Source organism: Lissotriton vulgaris, chromosome 4_1, assembly GCF_964263255.1.
Source record: "Lissotriton vulgaris chromosome 4_1, aLisVul1.2, whole genome shotgun sequence".
NCBI lineage: Eukaryota > Metazoa > Chordata > Amphibia > Caudata > Salamandridae > Lissotriton > Lissotriton vulgaris.
In genome coordinates, this window is record NC_141691.1 from 1,398,133,679 (window position 1) to 1,398,154,281 (window position 20,603).

The window sequence follows — 20,603 nt, forward strand, 5'->3', positions numbered from 1 at the left end:
GGGCACACCATATGCCCCCCTATATGCATCCCCTGGTGCAGAGGCAACAGTGGGCCCTGTAGTGCCCCTTTGTTTTCTCACCACCACACTTTTCACGATGGGCTCACCACCCTGAAAACTGTAGCTGTGAGGAAGCTCCTAATATGCTTGGTGGTGCCGGAGCGGCACTGCCATCATATTAGGGACTTCAGGCCGCCACAAGATGGCCAGGAATCACAGATACCTGGCGGTAGCAGCGGTCCAATGACAGTCTGCCCGCCCTACTTGTAACAGGGTGGTCGGACCGGATGTATGACGTTACAACGCATGCTTTTACCACGCATGCCTTTACAACACGGTTTTTACAACGCATGGCTTTACAAAGCATAGTGCTTTGGGGCGCTGGATAGTGAATAGTTTAATTTACTATTCCAACTCCAGTCCCCGTGGATAGTAGGGAAGGTGTTGGATAGTAAATCAAACCTATTCACTATCCTAGAGCGCCCCCCAGCGTAATGCGTTTTAATGGTTTGCGTTGTAAAAGTTGCGTCGTAAAGGCACTGCGTGGTAAAAGTTGCGTTGTAAAAGATGTTTCCCGGTCGGACCACTTGTGTAGCAGTAGCTGCACCGCCACCGTGGTTTTGGCAGTGCATCGGATCGCCAAACTCATAATAAGGCTCTCAGAGTAATTAAAGCATTCCTTCGATTGCTTTGTCATTTGTTGTACCACCCTTTAAAGGTGTCAAACTAATCATATCATGACTGTGTGCCCCACAGCCTGTGGATTAATGCTTTTACATGGAAGGCTCCTGGTGTAACTCTCCACCCTTTGCAGGTTTTGTAAGTATGAAGGGTTAGCTAATGCACTTATTAAGCCTTTGATCTCTCATCACCTGGCAAGCTACCCTGAATAAGGTTGTCTTATACTAAACAGAGATGTCATTTTCTTACAGCCTGTAGTTGCAACCTTGAATATTCAGATGGCTGTGAGGAGGGATCAGGCATATGTTACTGTAAACCGAACTTCAGTGGGGAAAGCTGCGATCGTTGTGCTGAAGGGTATTACAACTTTCCATCCTGCATCCGTAAGTACATTGTAAAATTCTGAACTCAAACATCTTCTTTCAATGGAAATAAATACTTTCAGGGTAAAGGGAAATTCCTCTGAGAGCACAGGGTAATCTGGGATTGTATTTATGTTTATAATTTCTTGAAAAGTGAAAAATATGTATAGTTATTGACTATTTCATTGACATGTCTGAATGCAGAATTGTCTAGTATTTCTATCCAATTAGGCAATCCAAATATCATATACTTTTCTGAAAATTCGCTTAATTTAGGGGTGAAAAATGTAAGGGGTAATTAGAGATTAATAGAACTGAAATTGTACTGTTTTGTAGTGTTTTTCATTAATACTCATTTGAGCATGGGCAGTGGACCCCTGGCCAGTTTCTTCACCTTGCCCTCTTCCTTCCTCATCTGCATCTGAAAGAGATGTTACCTGCAATTCGAGGCACAATCAACATTTCAGTTGATCTGGTTGGCACCGGTCCAGAAAGACTCCTACTGTTCATGGTCTTGACATGAACTGATCTTGCAGTGACTATGCCCTTTTTTGAAGGCCCCCTCCACTAGAATTTGAACATTTGAGCAGATTGTTTCTGATGATATATGTTGGTCGCCTTGACCAGTAAGCAGTTACAGGAATACCCAGCAATCCAGAATGGATCTGTACTTTTATGAAAGTCTGAAATGCAGGAAAAGTGCCTGTCTGACAGCTGTCTCCCTGCCTAACTTGGAACACGTTTAGTCAAACAACTTTAGGTAGAAATGTTGCTGGTCTGACCTGAGAGAAGAGAGTCTTACCTGCTTTGGAAAGGGATGATGGGCTGTGCCCCACAGAGAGGAGCCTCAACTCAATACCCTGGCCTGGGTAAGTAAGAGGGGTGGGTGGGCAAGGCTTCATCCAATCTAGAACCATTGACTGCTTGGAAATCAGAGACATTAGTGCGCAAACCCCTTTTCAGTTGTATTCTGCTTTGTTTTGGCTGCTGTAGTCTGTACCCCTCAATCTGTGAGCACCCCTGATACCAAGAAAACTAACTATGGCTGGCAGTTTTAAAGTTATAGGGCATTTTAAAAATCGTGTGTGTTGCATGAGAATTTATTTGTTGCAACTCTGGAAGCATCAGTTGTTCCATACGATAGGCAATTGTGTCAATATTAGTCACTGGGCACTGGCATTGTCCACTCACCCACCTTCACAACTATTTTTGTGTTCAACTCTTGGGTGAGAACCTCTTTGCATGTTGGGAGATGGGTCCTTGTGCAGTTATATTTGTGTGCACTAAAGAGAAGTCCCCACATACAGATTTGTGTATTGCTGCTTTCCTGTGAGCTGGTTGGGACACACAATTGGGAGAGGAGGGTGAGGCTCCCCCTGTACACTTCAAAGGGTGGTCTTTGATTCAGTGAAAAGGTCACAAGGAAGAGGCCTAGCCACAACTCAGGAAAGAGACAGACTGATAAGAGAATCGTAAAGAGTAGGTTTGGGGGCCTGGGATAACCTTTTGATGTGCATATCACTGTTCCTGACATCCAGGTGTAAACTCTAGTTTCTGTGATGGCCTTTGTTGTAGGACTATCCACTTTGGAAACACCCTTGCTGTGACAGACTGCTTTTCAAGAGGAAGAGGGAGCAAAGGAGTGGACACTTCAAAAGAAGCAGAACCCCAACATAAAACTTCAAAGAATTGGACCCTAAATCACATTTGGTGTCTGGAAATTAACTATAAGAAGCAGAGTTTGAGACCCAAAAAATTGTGATCTGCCAAACAGCCACACGGGCTGTGTGAGATGGGGAAGTTCTGCAAGATCTCTGCCTATTTTCAGGCCTGGGGGCCAATGCCTTCTAGTGTCCCTACTGGATGAGGGGGCATCACCCAGGGAATCCAAGACCACCTGCCCAGGAGCCTGGAGTGACAGCACCTGCCTGATTGCCCATACCAGTATGCCCTATGAAGAAGAGGAGAGTTTTGGAGGGAGTGAGGTCCTGTGGGGGTCCCTGTCAAGTGTACTGTCTCAGCAAGGTTTGAGGAAACGGCTGCTGCACCGATCGGGTACCAGTATGCCAGGAGGGGCTGCCATGGGATAAACTGCAGAGTGGTAGTGGCCAATGCCTTGTACGGTAGCGTGGCAGCAACCCTGAATGCCAGGAAGGGTCGCTGTGGGAAAGGCTGCTGTTTAGTAAGGGCCGTAGCCCTGTGCAATAGCAAAACAGTGACTGCTTATGCCAGGAGGGGTTGCCTTAAGAACTTTCCCTTACTGATCACGCCAGAGGTCATGGGCAGTGGGTTGCAGTATCCCCATATGTCAGAGGGGGGCCATTAGGAACACCAGGTTCTGCAACTGGTTCTCCCCATTCCACCACTAGAGAAGTAAGGATGCATCAAGAGTACCTGGGCACCGTCACCCAGGTGCAGGAAACTTGCCCCGGATGAACTTGCTTCTAAATTAGTACAATAGCGCTGGAATCTATTGACTTAAAGTTGGAGTCATAGTGGCCTCTTAGTGGGTTATTACCAATAGTAACTGGGGAATACCCACAATTGCTAATGTGAGGAGTGAGTGGGACAGTGAACCGCCCAAAACACTAGCACCCTAACCCAGTGGTTCTCAAACTTTTTTGACCTGTGGCCCCCTTGACCAAATTGGCCTTTGGCCGCGGCTCCCCAACATGTCACTTTTTTTCAGGTGGGGGTATGTAAACCCGACCTCAGGTATACTCGCATTTTTCTCCCTGAAATTAATTAAGATAAAGCAGATAAAGGTATTATATAATTATAACCAATTGTGTAACAAAAGAAAAATAGTTTAATAAACAACTTTAATTGGTCCGTATGGGTTTGCTGTTTGCGACCTGCGCCTGTAGGTTGTAAGTTTGTGACCTGAGGTGTAGCTCTCCTGCCTAAAACCTGCGCCTGGAGGACCTGAGTTACCTATAAAGAAGTACAGGAAAGACGCTCAATGTTAACAGTGCCAGCCGAGAGCACTATAAGACATTAAGTTCCTGCACTATTTATGTGGAGCACTTGCGAAATCCCCAACTTTAAAACCCTAATTACCCAGAGCTATTGCATTTGCCACACATACAGCTCACAAAAGCATGCTCACTGCTGGTCAGCATTCCATCCCTGTGGTAAGTAAAATGATTTTGAAGCTGTACCCTGCTGTTATTGTCAGTGCTTAGAAATTACAGAAGCGCTGCAACACATAAACAAGTTATGACTCCAGTAATATTTATGATTATTGTCCCTAATATTCTTAACGGAAAAAGAGGAGTGACGCGATTAAGAAAATACTCTTTTGAAACTTGGCAACTTGTGACCCAAGACCACCCAACTTCCTCCCTCCAGCCATCAAAGTGTCAGTGAGTGCCCTGTAGGTGGTAGCCATGCGTGGAAGAAAACAGAGGCCACTTACAGGAGCATACCGTTCTCTTTCCTCTGCCATGTTGTGCATGGTTCGGGCTATGGCTTCAGCTAGGGACTTCCAGCTTCAATGTGTCTGCAACAGCCTTTTCTTTCTTTGTGGCACGCTCAGTGCAACACAGAATTTGTTACTACCACAGGAAGAAGGTTAGACTGAGAGCTTTGACTTTGCTAATACACGACACGACCTCAGTCAAAAATGCTGACCAACTGCCTGAGAATAGAAGGAGAAAGACAGCAAGGGCCTTTCAAAAACTTCACACTCTCCACTGCGTTTGTTTCTGAGGCACACCGTCTCTGGTGCTTCTCTGTGTACATTTCTGGGAATATTGTAGGGGTTACTCGGGCCACAAACAATTCTTATTTTCTAAACTCTGCACATTACAAAATTCTTCTTCAACAGAAATACCTTTCCTATGTTCCGAACATGTGCACGGCGCCCCTGGCTAGTTAAAAAGGCGCACCGGGGTGACGCGGCGCACAGTTTGGGAACCACTGCCCTAACCCCAGGGGAGGGCTGTGTAGTTGTTTTTGGATGTTGTATATTTCCTTTGTGTAGGTGGCATTAGGAAACAAATACTTTTCTTTTGTCATGAAAGTGAGTATTTCACTGGATAATGATATATTGCTGCTGCTGCACTCATATTGATTTGGGAGCCTGTGTTCACTAACCTGTATCCACGCCTCCCTTGGATTGCTCAGACCATGCTGCCCTGAGAGTCCAGTGGAGAAAGGGTACTTGGCCCAGTTACTCAGAGTCCACAGTAACAGGGGGCCTGGACATCAGGAGTAGAAAGCCTCATCCCCCATGGTTGGGCCCAGTAGCCCCTGTGTGCCCTGTGGCCCCCTGAAAGTGGCTCCTATAGTCATTATCTGACAGGGATTAGACAGGTCCTGTATGAATATTTCCTAGATGATTAGACCATTGACTAGTTTCTAAATTGAACGCTGATTCATCTCACTCTAAAACATAATGATCTGTAAGGACCAACAGCCTAAGGTATCCTGTTCAGAGCCAAAGAAGGCTCCAACATAAGTGGAGGATGTAGTCATAATCTATTGTGGCTCTTGGCATAGTCTGTGGAAGGATGTCAAAATATAATCAGTTTCCAAGCCTGTGTGAAGTCTGAGCACATTTGTTAAAACAGAATAAACATTCTGTGAATTCACAACCTTGAGCAACAAAGGTTTACCCTTGCCATGGTGAGCATCTATGCTAAACCCACCTCTTTGAATACAACTGAGCACATGTGGCAGAAACTAAACCAGTTTGATTTTTTCCAGTTTACATCGTTCTCATGAGAAATGTTTTGGGGACATTCAGGAAAGATATAAGAAAAGTTATTTTCTAGAGACTGAACTAACTACTTGTGAATCCTCTCTTAGATCTACCAAGCATGAAAATGTGTTAGTCTGTAGGCTGTGATGCAGCCTACCCGACTGCTTTACTCGCCTCCACTCTATACAGAGGTACGCTCCTTTCACTTACCTGCGTCGCCACGAGTATCCATGAGCTTTCCTTTGCGGCGGCCGGCCCACTGGTGCAGTCTCTGGCTATCTTCTCTCTGGGGGGCACGCTGGAAACCACCATAATCCTCCTTCCCAGAATCCCTAGGAAGGTTCGTGTTTTTTAGCTTCCCTATCCATGTTGGTGATCTCTCTATTGATGTCTTTGGTTTTCTTCCCAATCCAATATGGCAGCGCCATTCTCATATGTAACTTCCTGTCCTGGGGATATGAAAAGGGTTGCATTTTCTTCATTTTTGCGTCACAACACGTCTTCACTCCTGTTGGTGTGTTACATGCTCCTTTTAGTCTTTTTCGATCCAATTGGTATTCTTCACTCCAGTTGGGAGTTCATCTTTCTTGACAGTGTCTACAGTGGTGCTCTAGTAACCTGTCCGTTGGGTCCAATTTCTCTGCCCTTGTCATCTTGGAGCCTTACAACCTTTGGCAGATGTTTTTTCCTTTCTGGGTTTCCCTCCTTTGAGCTCCTCCTGGAAGGCACTATCTGCTTGGACGCTTAATGTTTCGGCACCATCGTGGTTAATGGAAGCGGTCACCCATATCGCTGACAAACCAAGACTGTCAAGAGCTGGGCTCTAAGATCTACCAGATCAATAGTCAGAGGTTCCTTTCGTGAGAGACAAAATCACAGGAGACAGCTCCTCACACCACACCACGTTATTATTAGGGGTACTTACACCTTGGATCCTTTCGCCCACTTTACCGATTTAACAGCCGATTCTATTTCACCAAAGGTCAGTGTCTCTTTCATAATATTAGCGAGACATTGGTATCAATCACAGGAGACAGCTCCTCTTACCGTTGCATGATACCGCCCATCGCCCTTTGGCACAACCTTTTGCATATTCGTGTCCACCACAGACAGTCTCAGTTCCAGCTCACTTCTTCACACAACAATCGTTTCCTTTTTCGAGGATCATCAGCATGTTACTTGTCACTCTTGATCTAAACCTTCACTTGAAATTCATGCATGACAGCGTGAATTAGATTATATCACACTGGCCCTCACAAGCCGCTGCAGTGCAATGTCGCTCGCTATTTATTAGTTTTTAAACAAGCAAGATTCTTCTCTCATTTCTTTTCTCTCTGTCTTTCTCCCTCCTTACTTCACAGGCAGCACTTTTAATTTCAGGCATGTAATTTTTACAGTCCTGTTGATGATCCCACCATTCACCTGAAGAGATCGAAACGTCATCGACCTATGAAATAGTGTCACACAGCAAACGATTGTGTTATATAAGTGTGATTACTATTATGGAAAGCTCCTTTTGTATTAACATTGGCCTATAGCTTCCTCCTTCTTTATGCCTGAAAATTCTTTTTTTTTTTTTTTTTTTGTTCCTATGTACTGGATGCAGGATTGTATCCCACTGTTATTGTTGGTTGTTCTTGTAAATACTGAAAATATTTTATTAAAAATGGTGTCTGGCTGGACACCTGATAATATAGTACTTATTACAGACTATATTTATTTAGAAATGCTATAACTGATTCTTTAAGGACCACTGTTTTTGCTTAAAGATTGTTACATAAGGTCGTTAACTACTTTTAGGGTTCCCTTGTACCCTCCGAACTCAAATTGCATTGATACAGCACAAGATTTGACTCAAGCTGGACAAGCAGACCTAGCGCAAGCCTTAGTTCAGGCACTTCATCAACATGTTCAGGAACTTCAACAACAACGGTATGAGAACCTGGCACTTCATCAAGCACTAACCGTTAGAGCTTTTGATGTTACTATGGTTTCTTCAACTACTCCCTGTTTTTTCTGGAGATCCAAACAAGTTAAAAGAATTTTTGGATTCATTGACCGTACTCTTTTTCTTTCAACCTGCATAATTTTTGCTATATCTAGGCTAGCTAGGATATCTCATCAGCGCTCTGTCCGGCCCAACACTTTCGTGGGCGACTCCTCTAGTAACCACAGAAGATCCAAGTCTTTATAATTACTCAGCCTTCCTCACAGACTTTAAGCACATATTTGAGAGGCCTGGTCTAGAGTACTCTGCAGAAAAAGCTCTCTATGATATCCAGCAAGGCAACCAAGATGTCTTCACCTACATCACCAGCGTCCACCAGTTGGGCACTGCAACTTCATGATTTGAGCCGATCCTCATCACCCTTTTTTGCCGAGGTCTTTGGTAGGAGATAAAGGATGAGCTGGTACATTCAGCTGGAGTGGAGGCCATGTTGATGCCGATTGATCAAGCATTGTCTGTTGAACACCGCCTGTACAAACGAAGATCTGAAAAATGTAGAACCTGAACTCAGCAGCCTTAGGGAACTGTTCGATCATCCATAACAAGAGTTGAGGCCTCTCCAAGGAAGTCCTCTATGCTATTCGGTGAAGATTCAATTCAAATTGTTCTTGCTTGTGGAATACTTTCCGAATCTGAAAAAGAACATCGATGGAAGCAAGGATTTTATAAGTATTGTGGATCACCTGGACATTTAATTCATGCTCGCCTGGTTTGCACCCAGAAGGTGTCAGTAAAATGCCAGAACCCCTCCTCTTTAAGAGGGAGAGGACAAGAATCAATCTGCACCTCAAGAGAACTGTTAGTTTTACTTGTTTTTTTTGCCAAAGCAGTTGAACTCCCTAATGGAATGACTGAAAGGGTATTGGCCCTTTTGGATAGCAGAGTTAGTCATTTATTTCTGAATGATAAATAGTTGCATGAAAAAAGAAGTGCATACGGTAGATGGTACACCATTGGTCTTTGGACCAGTTAAAGAGATGACAGTCCCTTTGAAGTAAACCTATGGAAGACACTATAAAGTGTTATATTTCAACCTCATGACCTTGCCTATTCATGTCATGATTTTAAGTATCCTTGGCTTGTTCGACACAACCCATACATCAATTGTGAAGCAAGGACTATTTGTCTTTCATCTAAATTCTTTCCCCAATTTTGCTACTTTACGAAAGATTACTGAACCCCAAAGGTAATGTCCCACAATTTTCTGGCTAATCACAGTACTATCAAAGCCCTGCAAGGAGTTCCTAAACAATACCAAGAATCTATGACCGAAAGAGGCATCACTACCTCCTCACTGAGAATCCAATTGTGTCATTCCCCTAGAACCTGGTGCCATTGCTCAATTTGGAAGAATCTACTCACTCTCGGAGTCTGAAAAGGAGGCGTTGAGGCAATAGTTTGAAGAAAATCTCCAAAATGGTCTCATCACTCAGTCCTCTTCACCTGCTGGGGCCTCACTATTTTTTTGTACCGAAAAACTCCAATGAACTGCACTCTGCATAGACTTCAGAGGGTTGATCAAAGTAACCATCAAAGACAGTTCTCCCTTGCCACTCATTAAGGCTATCCTGGAGTCTGCTCTGGGTGCAAAAATATAAACTAAATTTGTCCTTCGTGGGACCTATCATCTACTGTGAATTAAAGAGGTGTATGAATGGCAGACAGCTGTTAGAAATCCTCTGGGACACTTAGAATACTGTGTCATGCCATTCGGATTAAGCAATGCTCCATCGGTCTTTCAGCGCTTCATGGTTCATATCTTCACAGATTAAATTAACCAAATTGCTGTGGTCTACTTGGAGGACATCCTTGTGTTCTTCACTTTTTATCCTTCTTTGCATGATCAACTTGTTACTCAATTGCTTGATAGTTTGCAACAATTGCCTATACTGCGAACCTGAAAAATGTGAGTTCCACCAGCCTGAGGTTGAATATTTAGACGAAACTGGAATTACCATGTACCCTCAAAAGGTCTCTGCTATTTTAGAGTGGGCTCCATCATCTACAATCTAAATTCCTTGGCTTTGCCATTTTCTATCTGCAGTTCATTGGGGATTTTGCCTCCCTTACTATTCACATAACACTAACTCTAAAGAAGGAAAATCTCCACGATGGTTTCAAATGGGATACTCAAGCTGAGGAAGCATTAAAAAAATTAAAACAAGAATTCACCCAAGCTCCTATCTTGCATAATCTGGACACCAGCAAAAAGTTAATCATTAAAACAGATGCCTCAGATCGAGCCGTCAGTGTAGTTTTGGGTGAAGTGCAAGAAGTGGACAACCTAGGACATCTCATCTTTTATCTTTCTCATATCTTTTCAGATTTTGAAAAGAACTATTCAGTATTGGCATAGGAACTCTTGATCATGAAGTTGGCCTATAGTGAGTGGAGACAATTCCTAATGGGAACAAAAGAACAGTTCAAAATTAGGACAGGCCACCGAAATCTTCAGTATCTTTGCAACCTGCAATGTAGCAACAGTCGGCAGGCACGATGGGCCAATTTTATCAACCATTGGGATTTCATCCTGGTTCTAAGAACGCCTTGGCTGATGCTCTTTCCCATAGATCCTCCATCATGGACCACCTTTGATCAGAGTATTCTAGCCCGTCAACATATTATTGGAGCTACACAATCTTTCCTGGACAGAGTACTTTCCAGTTATTCTATGAAGCTATTCTATGATTACAAAAAAAAACTGGATTTCTTTACTTTGATAGATCCAAAAACAAGACAAATACTATTCCAAGGCCTAATTCATACCTACTGAAGGTTTACAACTTGAAATTCTTAAAATGTGACTCCTCCATAGCTGGTCATCGAGGCACCAAATCCACCTTAGAATTAATAATTTGTTCCTTTTGGTGGCCTTCTGTACATACCAACATAGCACAGTTTTACACCTCTTGTCCGATTTGTGCCCAAAGTAAGCCTTCTCATACCTGACCTTTATGTTTCCTACACCATGTATCCATTCCACCTGCACCGTGGCACACCATATCAACTGACTTCATTACAGCATTACCTTTTTCTGCAGGGAATCGAGTCATAGCGGTTGCAGTGGATTCCTTTTTGGAGATGACAAATTTTTCTACTCTAAAATATTTGCAGTCAGTGAAAGCCTATATGGCCTTCATCAGGTTATCATGTCGGATTGAGGTCCACAGTATGTATCTCGGTTTTGGAAGCATTTTTGCAAATCAGCGCACATGGAGATTGCATTGTCTTCTGGTTTCCATATTCAAACCAATGACTGGTTAAAACATCTCAACCAGACCCTAGAACAATACCTCCAATGTTTTTGTCATTCTTTTCAAAGTGACTGGTCCACCTTTTTGTCTCTTGTTATATTTACTTATAATTCAGTTCATAATGCATCCATGAATACACCATGTTTTTGTCTATATGGACATCATCCTCAAACCTTCCCTTCCAGCTTGCAAGGGTCTGTTTTAGTTCCTGCTGTTACTACATTTCTTCCAGACCATTAATCTGTTAGGTGTAAAAGTGTTCTTAATTTGCAAGAATACAAGCATAAGATTAGAGTCTCCTCTGACGCCCACCAGCGTCGATCTCCTGCATATCAGGTTGGAGACAAGGATTAACTTTCTTCCATATATCCACCTGTCTTTAAACATATTCAAACCAAGGTTCTATGGACCATTCAAGATTGTTCATATCATTAATCCAGTGGGGTCCGGGTCCAGTTGCCACTATCATGGAAGGTGCACCCAGTATTTCATTCCTCTCAGTTAAAACCCTATGTAAAGGATCCCTTTTGCCATGTCTTCTCATGGCCTCCTATGATTTTGGCAAATGATGCTTCTAAATATGAAGTTCAAGACATGTGTGACTCCAGCTTCTTTAACAATCGCTTGCAGTTCTTGATCCATTTGGAGGGTTATGCTCCCAGTGAATGATCATGGTAAGATGCTTCTGCAGTTCATGCCCCTGACCTGTTCTGATGATTATTTTAGTAATTTCCTGAACAACACGGGCCTCTGGTGGGCATACTGTTATTGTGCGCCCCATCCTACTGCTTCCCTTGTGGCTCTCTCAGTACAGTGGGATGCACCCTTCACTTACCTGCGGCGCTATTGTAATAACGACAGTCCACCAAGAGTAGCCACAAACATTTCTTCATGGCAACCGGCCCACCAGTGCAGTCTCTGGCTATCCTGTCCCTGGGGACCATCCTGGAAATCACCATAGTCCACCTTCCCAGAATCCCAAAGGAGGTGGTTGATGAGGTTTTTTGGCTTCACTATCCATGATGGTAGCCTCTTCATTGATTTCCTCGGTTTTCTCCCCAATCCAATATGGCAGTTCCATTCTCGGAAGTAACTTACTGTCCTGGGGGTATGAAAGGGGTTTGGATTTTCTTCATCCTTGCAATGCAACACTTCTTTGCCTCTGCTGGTTTGTTCTCTGCTCCTCTTAGCCTTCTTTGTTCCTCCTGTATTGTGTTCCACGCTCCTGTTGGTGCGATCCTCACTCCAGTTGATACTATTTGCTCCTGTTGGGGGCGCTCCTTCATTGATGATGTCTCCAGTGGTGATCCTGTGACCTGTACTTGTCATCTGGGTCGATTTTCTCTGCCCTTGTCATCTTGGAGCCCTACTTCCTTCGGTGGAGGTGTTTTCCCTCTGGGATTTTTTCTCCCTGAGGCTCCTTCCAGGTGGCACGATCTGCTTAGGTCCCTTATGTGTCACTGGCAATGTTGCTACCGGAAGAGGTCACCCATATCTCTGGCAGACCAAGATAGTCAACAACTGGTCTCTAAGATCTACTCACTGTCCCAGGTCAACAGATTGCTGACATAATATCGATGCACACAATAGTAAAACACAAAAATATCTGAAAATAAATATCAGAAATATCAATTTCCTATAGTTGACTAGTAAAATTACAAATATCGAGAACACAAGTACTGTTATTAAAAATATCAATTTTTACTTATTAACACAAATATGGGAAACAAATATATTGTCACCTTTAAATAAATATATTCTATATCAAAAATATTGATTCACACAACATCAGTAACAATAATATCACCCAAAAAATTAAATTATCATTAATAAATATAGAAAAATCCCTTTTTACATAAAACAAGTATTTGAAATAAACCTATAACATTTTATGCACGTTTAAATTAATTATAAAATTATGACATCACCAAAATACTTACCATTCACCCCAATAAATGATATAACTAAAACCAAAACAATACAACCCAAAACAAATATTAGCATTAACTACTAACATTCATACAACAACCTAAATATTAAGCAATACACATATAAATAGATGTATATTCTAAACTATCAAACTATATATCATGCATTATAAATCAAACCTAAATTAGCCAAAACTAACACAATGGAAGGATGGCACAATGCTTTCCAATCTACCAATGGCAGAACCCACCCTGAACTTTATACATTTTTAGAAGCATTACAAAAATAGCAAAGCTACTACCAACTATGACTGGAGCAATGTTAGCAAAATTGCCTCTATACTTAGGAAACAAATTAAAAGAATGTACGACATGCGCTACAGTTTAAAGTTAAACCCTTCATAAATCACAAAGGAGTAAACAGCTTAGAAATTATAGTTAAAGCGCATTATAAAATAATAGTAACCTATGAAAGTTCCAAAAAAAGATAATAAAATCAAAACCAACATGACAAACCTCTTTTTAATAAATAATAAATATAATATTTTATCAGAAGTCTACAAATTAACGCCCAATCATCACATAAAATAACTACATCACATAAACTACACAATTCCAAATAATATTCACCTAATATTTACACAAGCAATAAAATGTCTTACCCAAAAGAAACCAAATAAATAAGACTTACTGTTATGTAGCCACAAATCATCCTATTATCCACGTAGTCACAGATAGTAATCCACCAAAAATGGGAAAAATCTCATCCAAAAAACCCAAAACAAAATCCCAAAATAAAACAAATCCAACAAAGATTCATTCAAACCAAAAAAGGGCGCTGAAGTAAAAAGCATTTCTTTATTATAAACCAAAATTAATTTCCTTTAAAAAGAAAAGGAAAGTCCCAATGCCAAAAGGACACATTCGTAGACAAAAACCTGTAAAGTAAATAAGAAAACCCACCCGCAAAACATAGTACATTGCCGAAAATACATATACATGACACTTAGGGCCTGATTACGAGTTGGCCGGTCCAAGTCCTCAACGGTCTGACCGCTGTATTACGAGATTGTCGGATTGCTTTTGGAAAGATGGCGGGTGAACCGCCAACACCGCCAGCAGGCTGCAGAACGCCACACCTGCGGTCGGAATGAAACAGCAACCATAGGGAAGTACAGAGAAGTTTCACCACCTTCCATACTACAAGTTGGCTTTCTGACAAGCCTACCATGGCGGTGGGACCGATGGCTTCAAGTTGGCGGAATTGAAACATTTGGGATGCATACTCACCCCTTTCCTGTTCTTCCAGTCAAAGTTCAACGTGGATCCCTTTCTCAAGGTCGCCCGTCACATCAGCATCTTCACCCCATAGAATACGACTCTGTTTGAGGTGATATACAGGCGTGTTCGTTTTGTACCATGTACCCATTGACTGAACTGGCCACACATGGGCCAGACTCTGGCAATGGGAAGTTGGTATTTTTCCTCATGTATCATGCATATGTGTACATTTGACACATGTCGAAATATACCAACATGCATCGCTAAATATGAAAAATCATTGGCCATCGCCACAAGACCACCGCAGGCACACCACGGGCCCAGTGACCAAGTTGTAATGCGGCGGTCAGAAGACATTTAAACTTTTATATTAAAAAAGTCAAATTATTTTACTTTATTAAAACAAAATTGTATATATTACTTTGCATTTTCAATTTAAAAAAAAAATATGTTTAACAAAAAAATATTTCAATTATAATACATATATATTTTAATTAATTATAAACAGAAATATATTAAAAATATGTACTATGTATATATCGAATTATATTTAATAATTGTAAAACATTATTTGCATATCATTAAAAAAATTAACATAAACTTTTCTTTAAAATATACACTTTTAAAAAGTCTCCACACCCTTAACCCCTAAAAACGCAAAGTTCCACTACTAAAAAAATATATAAAATAAATATTTATAGCCATTAATACAATTGAAAATACAAATCTCAACAGTTGCATATCTAATAAATTATCTCACTAAAAACACAAACAAAAAATGTGTAAACTTATAGAATCAAACAAACTACAATAAATTACTTACTAATTAACACAAACGATATTACATACATTTTCTACTATATTATTTACAATTAATTTAAAAACAAGACTTAAAATTATTATTTTACCTTCGATATTCCTGTCGATATTTTTGACACAATATTTGTTTCCAATATTTTGTAGAAGCACCAAGCGATCGGTCAGAGATCCCTTTTCTGAGAGACCTGACCCAGTGAGGCAGAAGAGGCACAGCGTGTACTACAATAGTTAACATGTGCTTAAAAAAGTGGCATTGGCTTACACAGTAAAGTTAAGGCAAATGAGTGCAATTTTTCAAGGAGAAGTTGTGGAATTAACAATTTGGAGTTGGGAGTGGTTAGAGTGTCGTCGCTGATTCTCTCATTCATCTGGTTTTCTTTGTTGGTGTCTTAGTTGTGTATCAAAAATGCTTACCATAAAATGTGTATATGCTACTTTCTATTGTTGAGTGTGTACAAGTTTTGAAAAAACACTGAGGTGTTCATTCCTCTTCCAGCGCAATAGTAGTTGTAATTGAACACCTGGTAAATACCAATAGCGCCAACTGCATTATTTGCCAAGTGGACAATTGCAATGCCATTCCAAGATCCAGACTGTAGAAGGGGTAATAACATGCAAATAGTGCATATTTTCAGGCAATCTGAAGTGCGCAAACTGTGATTTCAAGAAAGAAAACACCTATGTGGTATGCAATTAGCAATTAGCACCCATGTTATGATCCCAATTCAGCTGCAAAAATAGATGTTTTAGATGCATTTGCACAGAAGAAAGAATGAGCCCCTTTTACTGTTCCGGAAGATTAGCACCGCCTGCGTGCAGCAAGCAGATACAATGTATGAAATTATAGTGATTTTTTTACAGAAAGGTGTTGCTAGTTGATCTAGATATAGAAGGTTACATTTCAGCACCTTTGGTTAGCTTTCACAGAGAAACCCAAGCAACAGTTACAAACTCACAAACTTGAGAAAATACTTCAACAATTTGTAGAAATGCCTTCAGAATGGCGGCGGTGCCTAGCAGGCACCGCCCGCCATATTATGATGGTTGTGGATTTGTGCCTTTCCATGGAGGTGATGCCGCCTTGGTGATGGGGGCCCGTTGCGGGCCCCAGGGGCTGTGGGAGGGTGCACTTGGGGGGTACCTATGGTACCCCCCTGCATTTGCATGCAAAAGGTGGCAGGCCCCGCGCGGTGCCTGTCACGTTGTGCATGCAACTGCACAACATGCATATTCAGCATTGTGGCGGCTGCTGCTTACAGCACCGTCCGCCACAATGTTGAATATCCGGGATGCGACCGCCAGGGTGGCGATCACTTCGTAATTGCTACTGCGGGACTGCCGCACCTCTGGTGGTCGGTCCCGTTTCCCGGTACGGTGGTGTCCGGCGGTCATCGTAATAGGCCCCTTTGTGATTTTCGCAAATTCCAATATTTGTGTTTTTTTTATGAGGAGCAGTTTCATTTGTGTATCCACTTCCTGTCATATTGGAAAGGAACAACCCAGTCAAGAATTGATTAATTCCAATAAGAAACTCAATTGAATCCAGGGTTGATTTTGGATAAAGAAATGCATTTGGAGCAGCTTCAACAGCTCTTTGCAGTAGTAGCAAACTGTTCCATCTGTTGTGAGAGCCACAATGGCAGTTGGTGGACTGGCACCACTTGGCAGATATCCCTTATCAGTACCCTATCCACCAGCCCATCTTCTGACCTAATTTACACATTGTATCATCCACTGCCAAGTGAACACACCTTCCCCCCAATGACCCTAAGGATGTGCCTCCTTCATCTCTGAGTACTGTCCCAGAGCTCCAGCCCATTTCGTGATCCCTACTGCATCTCCTATACTTTTGGCCTCAGCTGTTTTCCAGTCATAAGATGTCCCACCTTATGAGCAGAACATCCTATAGGAAGAGAACAGCCCAATTGTGCAGAGTTTTCAATGAGGTTGATTTTGTACTAGCTGAAACTGTTGCCAGGAGAAAGACCATTGTGGTGGATATTACACGGACAGATATATTGTTTGACTGGCCTTCCAACTTGGGGCCCGATTCCGATGTCGACAGACCAGAGTCTGTCCGACATCAGTTGGAACTGGAACCAAACAATCTCCTGTTGTCAGTTCCAGTCCAAGAAGTGGGATGAGACCAAACCCTGTTTGGTCGCAATCCTATTCTTTGACAACGGGAGCATGCATTCTAAACAGAATGCTTGCTCTCATTGCAAAGAACAGACGTGCAGCTCAATCCTTGCATCCTGTGGCAGGCACCTCTAGATGTATGCAACCAGGTGCAGGGATCAACAGTGGGGTATAATAGGTGCCCTCTAGACCGCCATTCGGCAGCCTTAAACCCATGGGGGCCCGGCTGGGGGCTCCCAAAGACAGATTCCTAATGCCTTTCTGCGTCAAAAAAGCTGGCACAGAGAGGCAGGGGGAAGCCGCCATCGTAATCGCTTGGCCGGCTCTTTCTGGCCGAGGGATTACTGCCGGCTTTTCGAATGGCAGACGGGCTCTCTGAGCCCATCGGAGGCCATTCAGAAAACTGATTAGGATTCCCTTCTGACCGACCCCATCAAAATGGGTCAGTCGGAAAGGAATCTGAACAGGCAATTCCGTAGCAGTCGGAACGGCTCCGACCGACGGTTGAAGCCGTTCCCAACCCCCGATGAATCGGGCCCTTGTTATGGAGGGTCCACTATCATTTCTAGTGGTTTCTCTTCTGTGCAATGCTACCCTGCATTGATACGCCTGAAAACATCTCCGACAACCATTGGTCCTTTCTGGACATTTATAACGTTGGTGTTGGAATTGTGCTCCTACTCCCTACTGGGAGGCTGGAGTAAAAAGGATGAGACATGTGGGCAGAATCATGGGGCAAAAGCAAGTAAGGTGGGATAAAAAGCAAGTAAGGTGGGATATGAGGCAGAGTCAGAGGATCCGAAGCAACAGAGGAGTGACAAGGGGCGAGTTTTACCAGTTGCCACAGCTTCTTTCACCACAGCACTCTTGGAATTCTGCTGGGAGCTATCATGGAACATAACATCTTTTATACGGATTAATACCTCTCCTAGATTAATGTTAGTTCGTGTTAAGGGCTACTACTCATATTTAGAAACTCAAATCAAAGTAATGTGACCATTTCATAGTCGTTAATGAAATGGTTTCTTGTTCTCATATGCTGCACATTTTCACCATATCATATAGTGATACTTGACGTCAGTTTTAAAGTTTTTTAATACTTTTTCCATGTATAATAAAATCAAATGACATTCAAAATATCAAATATTCCTCTCCTTCGAATTTATAATTTGAATTAATAATCAAATGCTGAATCATTTTTTTAAAACTGTCTATGATCCAAGGTATCCATTACATTCACTTTTTATGTTGTTTGTATCGAGATTTAACAATGATATCTTAGAATGCTTACATTTATGATGATATTAAAAATGTATTCTACCATTATTCTCCTAACATAATTATTGCAGAGATGTGTTGGGAAATCAATTGTTAATTTAATTTGTGAAACAATTCTTATAATTGTAATCATAAATGATCATTGTAAAAATCATTTATGATTATCTTGCTAGTAGGGATATCACTACCAAGGATAAGATAATTTCATACTCTGTACTGTGTGCTTGTTCCTAAATCCCATATTCTTAGAGGAGGCATGCCATTAGTAATTCCAGTACAGGACAATTGGTCTGCATGATGGCCTGGAGCCTGCTCAACCACCCAAGGGCCCCAATCGTCTTTGTGGATTTCACCGCTCCTCAAATTGAAAACGCAGGAACTGGAAGGTCATAGCCTGGATATGACATAATCAAGCAACAATCTTACTCTTCTGGTCCCTGCATCAAGGGGCACCTCAGGCTGCTGGAAACCCACCAAAGCCTCTTTATGCAACTGCAGTTGTTGGATTGGGTGGGTGCTAATGCTAATGCCTGTCTCTTTACCCTAAAGCCACACTTTGTCTTTGTTTTGCTCAACTCACTTTTTTTGAGAGTCTGGGATGGATACAGGACTTGATGGAGGATAACTGACCTACTAATGCTCCAGGGCTTCTATCTCTGCTTTGGGGTTGCCCACAGTTTATATGAGAGTCAGTGGTGGTCACAGGTGCCTTGAGCAGGGATACTGCAGTATAGGGTTTCCAGGGTTGCAGGTTGCTGTAAATACACAAATCATATTTGTCATGGTGTTATAGTTTGTTTGTAACACTTTACACTAGAGGCACTCCTATGGTTTGACACCAAGTGATCACCTTTGACTACCATCATTTTAATTGTCTTTTGGCGTTTTACTTTACCCTAGCATGAATGTACGACGTCCTGCATATGTCTTGTTTCTCTTGAAGGCTTCTTTTTGTAGTTTTGAAGTGGGAGCTGTCACAGTAGAACAGCTTGCCAAGAACAGAACGTGTGGGATTTGCATTAGAAAGCATGAGAGAGAGGGTGTGGAATGTACTGTTTGGTCTCGAAGTGCAGTGTTTTGAGCAGTGGTGTACACATGTGCATTGTGGTGTACATTGAAAGATGAAGTATGTGATGCTATAAGCAGTGGTGCAGAAATGTGCATTGTGTAGTTCATTGGGAAGTATTATGAAGTTCTTACTATTGGCTTTGGCATGGCCTCATGTCATCCTAAATCTGACTCTGCCTTGCTTGAGCTTTTCTACGCGCACAGACAGGCCCCGAGAGTGTCTGCAATTTGTTTGGGGAGAGTGTCTGCAATTTGTTTGGGTTAATCACATTCAAGGTCGTTTTGTGAGAGATTGTTTAATGTACCCTGGAACACTTTTGTAAGCTTCGTTAAGATAAAGGCTGGAACATGTGAGAATGTAGAGGGAACGTGGGAACTCTTAGAAAAGATCACCTTGGCAAGGTGGGTCAAACCAATTGACAGGCACATATATGACAAATTATTACTTATAATGACCACATATATATCTCAAACACATAACAACTTAATATCTGATACATTTATTTTATTATTCTTTTTTTGTGTTTTCTTTTAAATCATTATGTTTGATAACATTAATCACTTTTTTTAAAAACCATTTCCTAAATATAGATATCTTGTTCAAGACAATTTTTTTATATGTAAAACCGGTTGTTTTAGTGCACATACATATTGATATTAATAATTCCTCTCACCTATCGCAATAATCTTATCGCTATCAATAGTTTAGTTATTAACAAAGGAAAAAATATTTTTTCAGCATATTCATTTAATTTCATCCTATAACAACACCATTACTTTCAATATATATTCAACTTTTTCTTGATAAGAGGAGACTGGCGGTCTGTGTTGTAGCTACGCGCATTTCGGCTTGCGCCTTCGTCATGAATCCATCACAGATTCTTGAAAGGAGAGATTAACAATAATATGGTCTAATAATAATATGCCTTCTTGATAGTTCTAATTAGACATAGTTTCACATTTAAGGTAAAGAGTGATGATACACAAGAGGCCAAGTGCATCCCATTGACACCGCACCATTTATTTAGAAAATCGTGCTCAGAAAACACCCATGTGCTTAAAATGCTAAAGCATAACATT

General features: G+C 41.7%; 1 protein-coding gene across 1 annotated transcript in view; it reads left to right on the top strand.

Annotated features, from left to right (window-relative positions):
* Positions 1-20,603, top strand: part of LAMA3 (laminin subunit alpha 3) — a 1,118,674-nt gene that overhangs the window by 355,612 nt on the left and 742,459 nt on the right. Inside the window, exon 9 of the mRNA XM_086917979.1 lies at positions 933-1,064. Within this exon, the coding sequence (XP_086774105.1) occupies positions 933-1,064 (132 nt within the window). The remainder of the gene's footprint in view (positions 1-932; positions 1,065-20,603) is intronic.